The following is a 12,739-nucleotide window of genomic DNA, read 5'->3' as shown; positions in this document are numbered from 1 at the left end:
CTACAACATCAATTTTACCTTAAAAATGTTAGTTTTGAGTAGGAATACTATTAACATCCAGGAAGAACTGTATTTGAACAGGAAAAAACTGAGATAATCTTTCTTTTTAAATTGGAAGTTAAGTTGCCTTGTAGTGTCTAATGAATAGAATTCCACTTGCACCTTGTTTGAAGTTATGTGGTATAAACCAAAAGCTTCATGTTAAAATCTCCAAGTGCAAAAGCAGAAGAGTGTGCGTATTGCAGTTTAATGAAAATAAGTCAATCTGTTGTGGTGATTCCTTTATATCCATATTTTTATGCATTCTTCAGCTCTAATATGGTACAAAACACATCGCTTATTTGAATGTTTTAGAAGCAGAAAACTTGCAAGTATAATCATTGCTTGTTTTTGTAACTGTCCTTCAGAGCCACCAGTTCCCATTGCTCCACCTCAGCTGTCCTCAGTCGGTGCAACTTACCTGTGGATACAGTTGAATGCCAATTCCATCAATGGGGATGGACCAATTATTCAAAGAGAAGTTGAGTATCGCACTTCAAGCGGAAGCTGGTATGACATACAACCTGTGGACTCCACAAGCTATAAGATTGGGCACCTGGATCCTGATACAGAATATGAAATCAGTGTATTACTTACAAGACCAGGTGAAGGAGGAACAGGATCTCCTGGCCCAGCTCTCAAAACAAGAACAAAATGTGCTGGTGAGTACTCACAAGTGATAGGAAAGTTGTAAGCATCTTTCTAGGGCTGAAAACATAAGTCGTTTCGCTAGCAGTTTTTACTGTGTCTTAAAACCTGCAGGAATTAAGACTGAATGTTTTTAAGTATAAGCTATTAACATTTTCCAGCTGTCATGACCTTGAAACCAACCTTCAGTGCCACTGCAGTTTGTAGATGAAATCATGCTTTACTGTCTGGTATGCACTGAGCTCTCTCCATTTCATTACACCCATCTCTTGCCAGTGTGTGTTTGAGTTTCAGGTTAGTTCATTCTTTTTTTTTTTTTTTCCCTGGCTAGTTTCCCAAGCTTGATTAAAATTTTGTTTGTTTTGGCTAAAGTTACTTTTTCCCTTTTTTTCAGTGTCAGTTATATCAAACAATAAAAAGTGGAAGAAGATCCTTTGTAACAGCAAAAGCATTCACTGTTAAGTCTCAATTAGCAGATGAGGTTTAGCAAAGAACTGCTTTCTTGAGTGACTGACAGCATGTCTTTTTATTAAATGAGAAAGTGTAATTGCTGGTGCGTTGTAGCAATCTTGGCTTCTGTTTTGGATGCTATAATTAATAGACCTGACCTCTGATTGTAAAAACATACAAAGCAGAATAATTTTCAGTAAGAGTGGCAGTGATATTACTTCGGGATTCAACTGCTTAAAAAATAATATTACTTGGAGATTCAGCTGCTGAAAAATAATAGAGGATACTGTGACCTGGATTTTTTTGGTCATTAGTATTTTCCCCCAATATTTTGAATCTTCTTTCTGCTGCTGTAAAATTAGTGGAAGATAGACAGGAGTGTATCTAGAGGAAATGGGAGTAAGCAAGTAGTATTAGCTTATTGTTCTTAGTATTTTAAAGAATGGCTTGGTGTTATTTGTCCTTTGAACAGGAAAAATGACATACTTTAACAGAAATAATTGTGTATTTCCATTGCATATGAAAGTACAGTTACTTGTGAAGTCACTTGGCCACCTGTCAGTAACTAAATGGCATTTCAGTTAAATTGAATTAGTGTGATGTCAAACACAAAATGAAATATAGCAGCTTTCAAAATCCCAGTTTTGTGTTTCAGAGATGCAAGCTTATACAAGTACTCACTTGTTGATTTTTTTCTTTTTCTTCCTCTCGTTACTGAAAAGAAGTATTTAATGGAAAATACCAAAAGCAGTACATCTAAGTTATAATAATGTTTAAGTATTTAGTATTTGTAGGATTTTCTGCACTAGACTGAGGTAACTTCAAGTTAGTCAACAGTGAAACATAAAAATTAATTATAGTTCCCTTCAGGAGGATTTCAGGGTCACTATTCCCTTCGTAGTAACATAAAATATCTGTCTTGACAAGGTAAGTATGTGTTTAATACACAAGTACTTCAGTTATTTTAAAATTAAAACATTTTTTCTTGTAGTTTGATCATCTGCTTATATGACCAGTTAATGCAATACTGGATGCTAAGTGAGCCTGTCTGTACTAAAGGGTTAGAAAGTGTGGTGAGGTGACACCAGCCAGCAGCCAAGTATGCACAGGGCTGCTTACTTGGTCACTTCTGCCACGGGACCGGGAGAAAATGAAAGGCAAAAAGACTCATGGATTGAGATGAAGACAGTGTGTGAAGGAAAAGCTGCACTTTTAAGGAAAACAAAATAGGAAACTTATTCACTACTTCTCATTGGCAGGCAGATGTTTAACCACTTCCTGAGAAATAGTGCCTTGGCACACATACTGGTTACTTGACAAGTGACATAACAGTTGACGTCCCCCCTTCCTCCTCCTTTCCTTGAACTTTGATTTCTGACTGTGACATCATATGATATGGAGCATACGTTTGGTCAGGTGAAGTCAGCAGTTCCTGCTGTGTCCCTACCAACTTCTTGTCCACCTCCAGTATATTTGCTGGGGGAGTGGAGTGGGAAAAAGAAAGCCTTGAGGCTGTGAAATCACATTTAAAACATGGTATGTTATCAAGCTTGTTATAGTCACAAATCCAAAACACAGCGCCATACAGGCTGTATAAAGGAAATTAACTCCATCTCAGCCAGACCTAGTAGAGAGTGAAATCCAAAATTTCACTTATATTTAAGAACATCATATGCTTTCTTGTCTTTCCAATGGTACATACTGTTGAGTAATAAAACATGCATTCAGTTTCATAAACCACTTTGTACTGGAAGTATTTTACTACCTGGTAACACCTTGTAATATATCAGAATTATTTGTGTTTTCATTAAGCTAAACAGTAACCTTCTTAAATTAAAAGCAGAAAATGAAGTGACTGAAAAATGTAAATTGAATGATGATATTAAATCTGTCTTTACAAACTGGCTTTTTTATAGAAGAATATCCTGCTTTGAAGGTGTAGTGGTTATTGGTTAACTGTTAGCAAGTGACATGCTAATAACCAGCCCAGGGGTTTGAAAGGAGATGCTGATAAACTAATGATGGTATAATTAAGCTGGGTAGGAGTAAAATAATGCCAGTCTCCAAAGCATACCATAGAATTAATAAAACAGGAGTCTTTAAGAGAAGAATCATTGCACCTTTTTAATTACTGTGATAATTGTATGCTGCTTGCCTGTTCCCTAGGGGAAGATAGTGAACCACTTGGAGACTTGAAGCAGTATGCTAGACATTCAATAATCTTAATAGTTCTCCAAAGCATTTGAAATATGTTTTCATTTTAGCAAAATGAGATTTCAGAGGCTTGTAATAGACAAGTCTTATCTGTAACTTTACTAAATAAAAGCATCTATAATTAGAATTCAAAGAAAAAAAAATCTCTGCAAACTTGGTTGCATCACGCTCAGTGGAGCAGTTACTACTTTTGGAAGTGCTTTGCTTCCTTTTGGTGAAATATAATGTAAATGTAAGTGTTATTTCAGTGTAATGTTCAGGAAGGTTCAGGAATTACATTCAGGTCTGTATTAGATTTAACCAAGAATGTGGAGTTCAGGTTTGAAAAAGAGGAGTTTAATGGATTTTTACCATTGTGAACCACATTGGAGTCAGACTTAGAAAAAAGGGGTTTTCTCATTTCAGGGTATGAAATGGAGGCCTCCCCAGGTTGTCTGGAATTTGAGTCACCAGTTACTGTGCTCAGAGCTCCCTCTTCCCACAAACATCTCATATGGTTGAACCTAGGAGACTGCTGCCATTTAAAATAAAAGGGGGGGTGGGGGCAGATGGGAAGAAAATTCATTAGGAGATAGGTACATGGCAGGACATTTCCATTATACTGTATATCTCAAATTACTTGGAAATACCTTTTTAGGCTGGTATAAACTATTCTAGAATAGTCACCCACAATTAGAGCTATTTAGGGGCAGGTTATCAGAATGCTTCACACTTCAGGCACCGTTATCTGAGGAACAAGACTCTTAGCCAGGTGTGAGGCTCGTAATGTCAATCACTGCTGTAGAGAGCTTGGGTGAGCTGTTGCTACCAGAGAAATAGCTGCACAAGTATTTGAACCAAAGAAATCACCTCGTATGTAGGCATTTAACAGTACTTAGAGCACCTCTGCCATACGGGATATAAGAAGTTTGAGGATCTGAAAATCAGTACTTATTAAAAAAATCACCCTCTTATCTCTCACTGAAATAGGTTGGGAATCCTCTGGTGCCTGAAAAAATCCAGAATCAAATCTTCTCTAAATCACAGAATCATGGAATGCTTTGGATTGGAAGGGACCTTAACATTTGTTTAGTTCCACCCACCCTGCCATGGGCAGAGACACCTTCCACTAGACCAGGTTGTTCAAAGCCCCATCCAGCTTGGCCCTGAACAGTGCCTTCTCTGCCACAGCTTCTCTGGGCAACCTGTTCCAGTGCCTCACCCCCCTCACAGTAAGAATTTCTTCCTAACATCTAATGTAAACCTACTTTCTTTCCGTTCAAAGCCATTCTCTTTTGTCCTGTCACTACAGTTGTTGATGAGACCCAGTCTGACCCAAAACCAATAGAACTGTGCATAGTAAAACTTAAGTGGGTATGTTGAAGGATTAACGTTAGACTATTCTGTAATTTCTTCTTACCTGTATCAATATTTTTGTGGGTAGAATTATTTATTTCAGTTTTGTCTTTGACATGCATTGCAGAATACAAATCTTGATCTAGTATGTGTCCCTCCACTCTGATGGTGAGACAGTACCCCAGTTAAAACACTCCTGAAAAATCCAGAACTGCCAAATGAGCTCCTGCAATATTTTTTTTTGTGCTATGGTTTCTCTAGTAGTAGACTATTTTTAAGCAGTGTTGTTCCTTGAATCTGCTGGTGAACAGATACATCTTAAAAACAGCTACCTTAGGAAGAAAAGGTAAAAAAAAATCCTCTCTCCTGCTAAGGGAGGGAATTTTTAAGGCCCCCTAGGGAAAATCATTGCTTTTTTCTCATAATTTTTCTTTTTTCACTGTGACATTTTGAATAATTCCTGAAAATTAGCATATTTTTATTTGCTGAACCAGAAAATCTATTGGAAATTAAGAAAGTAAAAAATATAAGACTGCAATGTAAGTAACTTCTGATGAATTATCCCCAGACTGTGGGGGGTTTTTAACAGTCAGAACTCTACTTCTCTCTGCCGAGAAACAATTATTGCCATGGAGTATTTGCAAAAACAGTCACTGTCAATTTAACCAACAGTTTTCATACAATGAAGTAACTGGAATGTTTTAATTAACATAGTTGAATTTGTTGTCTCTTCTACTCCATCTCCTGATCTTGTCAGGAGGAAAGCTGTTACTCCCAGTACAACTGAGGTCTTGAAACACTTCTGCAGGTTTGTTGTAAAGTGTCTGGTACTCCTAGAAGGCTTGTTACAACCCGTAAGAGCAGAGCAGAGGAACTCTTTAAATCCCCACTCTTGAAAAAGAATAATCTTTATTTTACTCATTTTGCTTACTGCCCTGGCTTCATCTGGATAACCTTCTGAAGGTGTACAAATCACTTCACTAGTTCTGTGCTGTGGACTGGCATCCACTGGCATTGTGAAAAAAAAATCTACATGTACCGGAATACACTGATGGAATGAGTGTCCTCTTCCCTCTTATCACTTAAGACCTGCATCAGGTTGCCACAGATAGAAGTATCTTTAGGCAAGTGGTACAGACCAGCAACTGTGTTGAACCCTGCATGTAAATTCAGTGTGCTCAGGTATGCTAGACAGCACTCCATGGCACCACTTTCCTCCTGCCCCATGACATGGAGCACTTGCTAGGTCCTACAAGAAAGACTGTCTGCAGCCCCTAGTGTACAACGTTCTGAATACAAAGTCACTTTTGCAGTTGGTCTTCCCTGTTTTTTACCCTCTCATCTTCTTTTGTTATTAATTCTGTAGTTAGTCTCCTCCTTTGTCAGTGTCCATGCCCTAGCCTCTCTTGAATCTCAGTGGTACTTACTGCTTATTTCCATACCCTTCCCCATTCTATATCACTTTAGGAAAGATGAGTTCCTTCCTAAGAACTTCTCTAGGTTGAAATGGCAGCTGCCTTTCTTTGTCCTTGAAGGCTTCTTTGGATCTTTTAACTTTTTTGTCTCAAGAAAAGAGGAAGGATCTTATTGTTACTGGGAATTAAGTTATTCCATCTCATTGCTTTACCTTGGAGGACTGCCTGTGAAGAGGTTCAAGTTTTTTTTCAGGCAGATAACAAAGTCTTAACATGGCTTCGTTTTGTGATCATAAGAAAATGTCAACTTCAAGCTGTACTGCAGGTTCTTTTCCACAGCTCTTTCTCAGAACTTAGCAATTTTCTCAGAAGTTTAAACCAAGGTTTTATAGCTGTGTTGTATTAGAGCTAGACCTCAGGTCACAGGCACCTGAATCCTGAGGAGGAGAGTTGCAGATCTTGCACCATTTTATTTTCCATGGAAAAGTTCCATGATATTTCTAAAGTCCCCATTACTAACCTGAAACTGTAATAAACTTTAGTGGGAACTTACATTGATTTATCAGTGCTAGAAGTCCACAGTGAACTTACATTCATTTATGGTTTTATTGTGAAGGTAATTGCCTACTGTATTGTCCCTTCTCCTAATGCCTTTCTGATACACAAACCATTCTCGTATAAGGTCTATTTTCTCATAAGAGTAAAAGCTAGTATTGAATTTTCTGCACTGTAGCAGGTGAATTTCAACTTTTGGACATGCAGAAGGTAAACTGATGGACTTTAATAGAATTCCAAGAAAATATTACAAAGTGCATGTCCATGTCTCTCTGTCACTTGTCACTTACTTCTGATGAAGAAACAAAAAATTGCATCTTCTTTTCTACAGAAAACACAAACGATGTTCAACTGTGACTAGTATATTAAAGTTCTTCTTTGGCAACCACTTGTCTGGAAACAAGTCCCCATGTTTTTCCTTACTAAGATGATTTCTCTGATGATATCTTACAAAACAGCCTTCCCTTGTGTTACTGGAAATCTCGGGTCAAGAAAAGCCCAAAAAATCCAAATTCCTCCCATAAAAGATCTCTTTAAATTCAGTTCTCCTCCTCTTTGTCTCACAGTCTAAAATTCCCGTCTGGGAGTTGTTTAAGTCTCTAAAAGGATAAAAAAAATAAATGCAGTAAATGACAGTGACTGCAACTGCAACAAATGCCACTCCTGTCTTCAAGAAGGGCAAAAGGGAAGAGCTGGGGAACTACAGGCTGAACAGCCTCACCATAATCCCTGGGCAGGTGATAGAACAACCAGTCTTGGAAACCATTTCCAGGCGCATAAAGGACAAAAATGTAATCAAGAGAAGTCAGCATGGATTCACAGAAGGGAAGTCATGCTTGATAAATATGATAGCCTTATGTGATAAAATGGTTTGGTAGGTGAGGAGAGAGAAGAGATACTCAAAAGGTATCTAGACAACATACCAGATGCTCTAGTTGAGCAAGGCTGGTGGAGAGGGCAGTTGGACCAGATGAACCAGACCCTTCCTGTCTCAGCCTTTCTGTGGTTCTGAGTTTCTGTCAAATTCTAGGAAGAGGAGCTGTGACCATGGTGTCTGTTAAATTCTCCTAGACTCTGCTTTCACAAGCAGGGATGTATCACGATCACTGTATTCCTGTCATTCCCTGAAGCTGTGTAAACAGTGAGGTACAGTGGGATGGGAAGACTTTATTACAGACAAAAGTTTTGAGTTCCACCACATTATTCTGGATGCTTCTTCAGATTTGTGGTTGCCAATGAGAGGGGAAAATAAACATTTTCTTTTAGAAAGTAGAGCATTATCAGGGTATTTGCCCTTTCATTCCAATTGTGTCTTTCTTTTGCAGGGGAAATCACATAAAAATACTTTCCTAATATCAGCAACCAAGCTAGCTGGTACTGTGTAGAAATTACTAATACCTATACTTTTGTGTCTCCATCAGTCCCTAAATACATATTTTTGGGGTAGTTACAGCATCCAGAGATCTCACTTGAGAAACAGAATACTTTCCCTTCCCACCAGCTGACAAGGAGGGAAAAAAGAGGACAGGAAAACTGCAGATACCTAGGTCTGTTGACCCGCTCTCTGACATGTGTGCTGAAGTATGTAGGAATAGATACACATTCTAGTGATGATAAAGACACAGACTATGGAACCTGACTGTAAGATTAGTTTGTTTTGAGGAGCTTCACATGAAAATAAGGAGAAGTATTTGGGATTCTTTCCTGACAGCTACATCTGTGTTAATACAGGAGTGGAAACTGAGTGTGTGCAAAAAGAACTGCCAGAAGGACTGTCTTTGGTCATGTGAAAAGCAATCATGTAAATGGAGACTTAGTTCTTCACTTCATTAGATTCCCATTTCAAAACATTTGCAGAGGAGGAAATTAACCTGCTCTTTGAGACAAATGAACCTTCACCAACTTACAGCAAACCTGAGGGGCAAAATTATTAATTTCACATCTGCCAGGTAGAGGGAATGTGAAGAAAACATAATGACCCTTGAGAAAAAGTAGATAATATGATTTCTGCTACAACATATCTCAATCTCCAGAATTGTTGCAGTTTTTTATTAATTATAAAGATAAGCTCCAAAAAACACACACTCAAAACAATTATTTTACCCAACTTAAATTCAGGAAGAATTTCTCATTATGAAGTGAGAAAAACCCAGCAAGTTGGGAGTGTACTTGTTATAAACAAAAGACTGGTATGCAGGCACCTTTAATAGAAATGATAAATTAGATATACTTGTGAAAAGTACTGATAGGGCATTCCTTAGTATTACTGTGTTGAGAACAAATTGAATATGAACTGTTTCATAGTTGCTTTGGATCTCTCTTTTCAAAAGTATTATTACTGCCGATTTAAATAAATGTATTGGTACTCTATTATTAAAAGCAATTAGAAATAATGGGAAAGGGCATGCTTTGGGTATAGGTGCTTTCCCTGTGAAGTTCCGTGAATGCCTTGAATTTTTTTGTAACAGCTTTCTGCTGAGCACTTTCTCCCCTCTCCTGAGGCCAATTTTTACATCAGCTATTCCAGTTTCCGCATACAGTTATGCCCTGCTGCCTTTCAGTTATAGGCAAACTTCACTATTAATAATGCTGATCCTTTGGCAAAAACATTAGGAAATAAGACAGGAAAGTATGGCTTTTCCTCTGACTTAGTCAATGGAGAAGGTCTTATCCAAAACCAAAGCAAAATCTTTTATGCATTTGAAGTTTCCAAAGTATATTTACTTAAATTCATGTCTAAAAGAATAACTAACTGTGTGAGACCAAGTGTGTACGTGTATATACAGACACTTGCACACACATATGTATCTCCATCTCTTTTCCTTCATATATATGTATGAGTGTATCACCTCTATGATTTAGAGGGGATTTAGGCTCTAAAGGCTAGGTTTTCTAATAAAAAAAAAAAAAAAAGGTTGCATGAACCTTTGAGCCTTCTGTTTGAGGAGTCAGGAAAATAAGATGTCCCATAGACAACAGAAGCCTAATTTCTGATTTCTAATTGTCTACTAAATATCACCACATTATGAGGGTAATCCCATTTTCTCTTACAACAGACCTGCAAGGCAAGAAGCAGCACCCAACTAACCACAAATCTGGTGTTGAATGGAGTATTTGACTTCCATTTGCCTGCCCTGAACCTCCTGAATGAGGGCACTACTTTGGCTTTCTCTCATCTTTTGGAATTAAATTCTGGCACCACCGTGTCAAATAAGTTTATATTTTAAGCAAGTTATTTGGATGAAATTTGCCAATGGTTTTAATAGGTGTTGAAAGATGGAAATGGATGAACAGGCAGGCATGCTCCTTGGTTTTGATATTTTAAGGCTTACTCTTTTGTTTGAGACTGTTAGACCATGCGCTGTCTTGCCCAGCAGCTTTGGCCAGCTGTAAAAACACATAACTATACAATTCTGTTGAAGTATCTGTGAAGCGTGAAACATCCAGGAACTATATGGAAACACAGAGATACTTCAGTTTTTTAAACCTTTTAGTAGTTAGAGGTTTTTTTAAATTGCTTACAAAAAAGTAGTATCAGAGGTTTGTAGAATGAATGGTATATTAATTTTACCTCACTTCAAAGGAAAATGAACAATGACACAACAGGTTTTTTCAGTGTCTGGGAGGCATATTGGCTTTGCAGACCTATTTGTTTTACAAATGTAGAGCTGTACACAGAATTCAGTCCAGCGTCCTGAAGATTTTGAGGAAGAAGAGCTGGTGGTGTGATTTCTGGCTTTTCTGGTACTACTTTTTACTATAAAGTGCAATTGTAACTTTATAACCTAGACTGTAGACTATGTGCCTAGTTTGAGACCTGAAATTAGGGCAGATCCGGAAAAAGTATCCTGACTTTGGAGAAACAAAAAATTCTCTCTTCTTCTGCAGGGCACTGTCACTGCAGTGCTGTAAACAGATAATGCTGTCCTACAGTCCAAGCATCTCTCCTGGTGAGCAAATGTGCATCACGTTTCTGTTTACAACTACAGAAAAGCAAAGTTGAGACAGTTCACAGAGTGCTAGACCTCAACTTCTATAGATGTAAAAAAGTGGTTTTGTTTGGCAATCTGTCTAATTGCTGCTGAGTGTGTTGGTTAGGCAGGGAGGGGCATCCCTGTGGAACTGAGATTCTTCCAAACTGTTGTAGAGCACAAACATCTGGGGGAGGAAAGTTTCTTTGTTTTCTTTTTTTTTTGCTACTCTGTACCTGCATGACTAGATGAATTCTGGCCCAAAGTAAATAAAACATTTGACCATGAAAGCACTGAGTAAGCAAATACTTACTTAAATATCTAAAAAGAAATAAGAAATAAAATCAGGAAATGCATTGCATAGCATTATCGTGAGGTACTGTATTAAAAGAAGAATAGTGGAGATTAAAACAAAACTGCCCGTGAAGTTAATGTTTTAGGGGTCTTGCATTTCAGTATGCCCAACCATCTAAAATACTTGTAACAATTTTGTTTTCAAATTTATATAGCTGATGTCTGCATTTAGCTGTCTTTCAATGTATACCATCATTTAAGCACCCTTGTTATTATTTTAAATATATTAACAACTATCTGTTCATTTAGTTCATGCCGTCTCATTCTGTGAAACTTGATCTGCTTCCTGGAAGGAGAAAAGAGGGTTTTCTTTTGGGAAAGAGAGAGTTTAGTTTTATTCATTAATTCATGATTCAGAACTTTCAGAAAGCTCTCTGAAGGTATTTTGGTGCAGAAATGTTGCAATAGAAAATTATGTTTATGGTGGACTCTTATCTTTTAGAACTATGCATATAGGAAATGCATGTAAAGCAAAAAGGCAATAATAAGTGTTACTCTTGACATGCAGAAGTGCCTTTTCATTTCTAAAAATTTATGTTCTTTGGAAAAAAAATTGCCAGTTATTCTTTGTTTTGACTGTTTTGCAGATGTTTTGTTTGCAATTAGCTTAAAAAATAGAAAAAAATTCAATAATTTACTTAATTACTGTTGTATAGTGTTGAATTTGAGAGGATGAACCAATGTGTAACTGGCATGTTTGACCAAGTAAATGAAAAAAATAAATTTAATGACCTGAGCATAATTATAGATGACTTTGGAATGACAACTGGCAAAAACTGTACTATAATTAAATTTCCATTATAAAAGTTTCATCTTTTTTGTCTGACGTGTGAGACTAGATTGTGAAGAGTATTCATTTATAAGAGGAAGAATTAGAGAGCTATAATTTATAATTCAGGATAATCAATGAAAGCATTTCTTTTGTCAAAAAACCTTTCACTGACAAACAGCATTGCATTGTTAGTTGTTCTAAAAAGAAACTAAAAATTCTTTTGTTGTTTTTTCACTTACTGTAAAAGGAGCTGAAAAATTCTGGTGGTTGAATCAAGTCTTGCAGTAATTCAGGGTAATATTATGCAGATAGACCTTCTCAGACTGTTTCTCTTCATTGATATTGACTTAGTCTATAAGACTGTTCATGAAGAAGTAGGATCTTTCTAAGGCCATTTTATCAATATTCTGTTAAATCTTGAACAGAATTGCTTCTGATAGAAGAAGTGACAACATATTCTGATTTACAAATTTTCCAATTATCGACTGAGATGAATCCTTTGCTTTCTGGTACTGGAGTCTCAAAGACAGTGAATAAAAACATCATGAGGCTACCCTGTCAATTTCTACAAAATCTTTCCAAGGGAGCACCAGCAAAGATTAGTATTTCAAAGAGGTTGGGCACCAAATTTTCACAGGCAACAGCAAATATCAGAATCACTCTGATTTAATGATTAGATAAATAATTCTTCTTCCATACACTCATTTGAGCTCCGTATTTACAGTGCTTTTGTTATCACTGTTAATTAGACACAAGTCTAATTGCACACTGATTACTCTTACTATACTATCTCTTCATTATTTAAACAAAGTGTATGTGCCATTCATCTTAAAATATGATTCTTACATTCACAGAAAAGTTGGACTCTTGACTGATTAAAAATGCCTTTTATCTTACCTATGAGTCTGTTAAAACAAGGAACTATTTGTACTCTGATAACATCACAGAACAGTTTGGCATGAATCTTCCAAAACTAATTTAGTTTA

The 12,739-nt window shown here is 36.9% G+C and overlaps 1 protein-coding gene across 4 annotated transcripts in view; it reads left to right on the top strand.

Moving 5' to 3' along the window:
- The window catches only part of PTPRM (protein tyrosine phosphatase receptor type M), a 354,996-nt gene that overhangs the window by 76,689 nt on the left and 265,568 nt on the right, over window positions 1–12,739 (top strand). For all 4 annotated transcript variants that reach the window (XM_027737101.2, XM_027737100.2, XM_027737093.2 and 1 more), the window contains exon 6: window positions 408–701. In XM_027737101.2, coding sequence (XP_027592902.2) covers window positions 408–701 — 294 coding nt within the window. The remainder of the gene's footprint in view (window positions 1–407; window positions 702–12,739) is intronic.

This window comes from Pipra filicauda, unplaced genomic scaffold (assembly GCF_003945595.2).
Source record: "Pipra filicauda isolate LSUMZ 115617 unplaced genomic scaffold, ASM394559v2 scaffold271_size1040873_pilon, whole genome shotgun sequence".
Lineage (NCBI taxonomy): Eukaryota > Metazoa > Chordata > Aves > Passeriformes > Pipridae > Pipra > Pipra filicauda.
The sequence above is the reverse complement of the archived record's forward strand: the minus strand, read 5'-3'. Positions and strand labels throughout refer to the sequence as shown.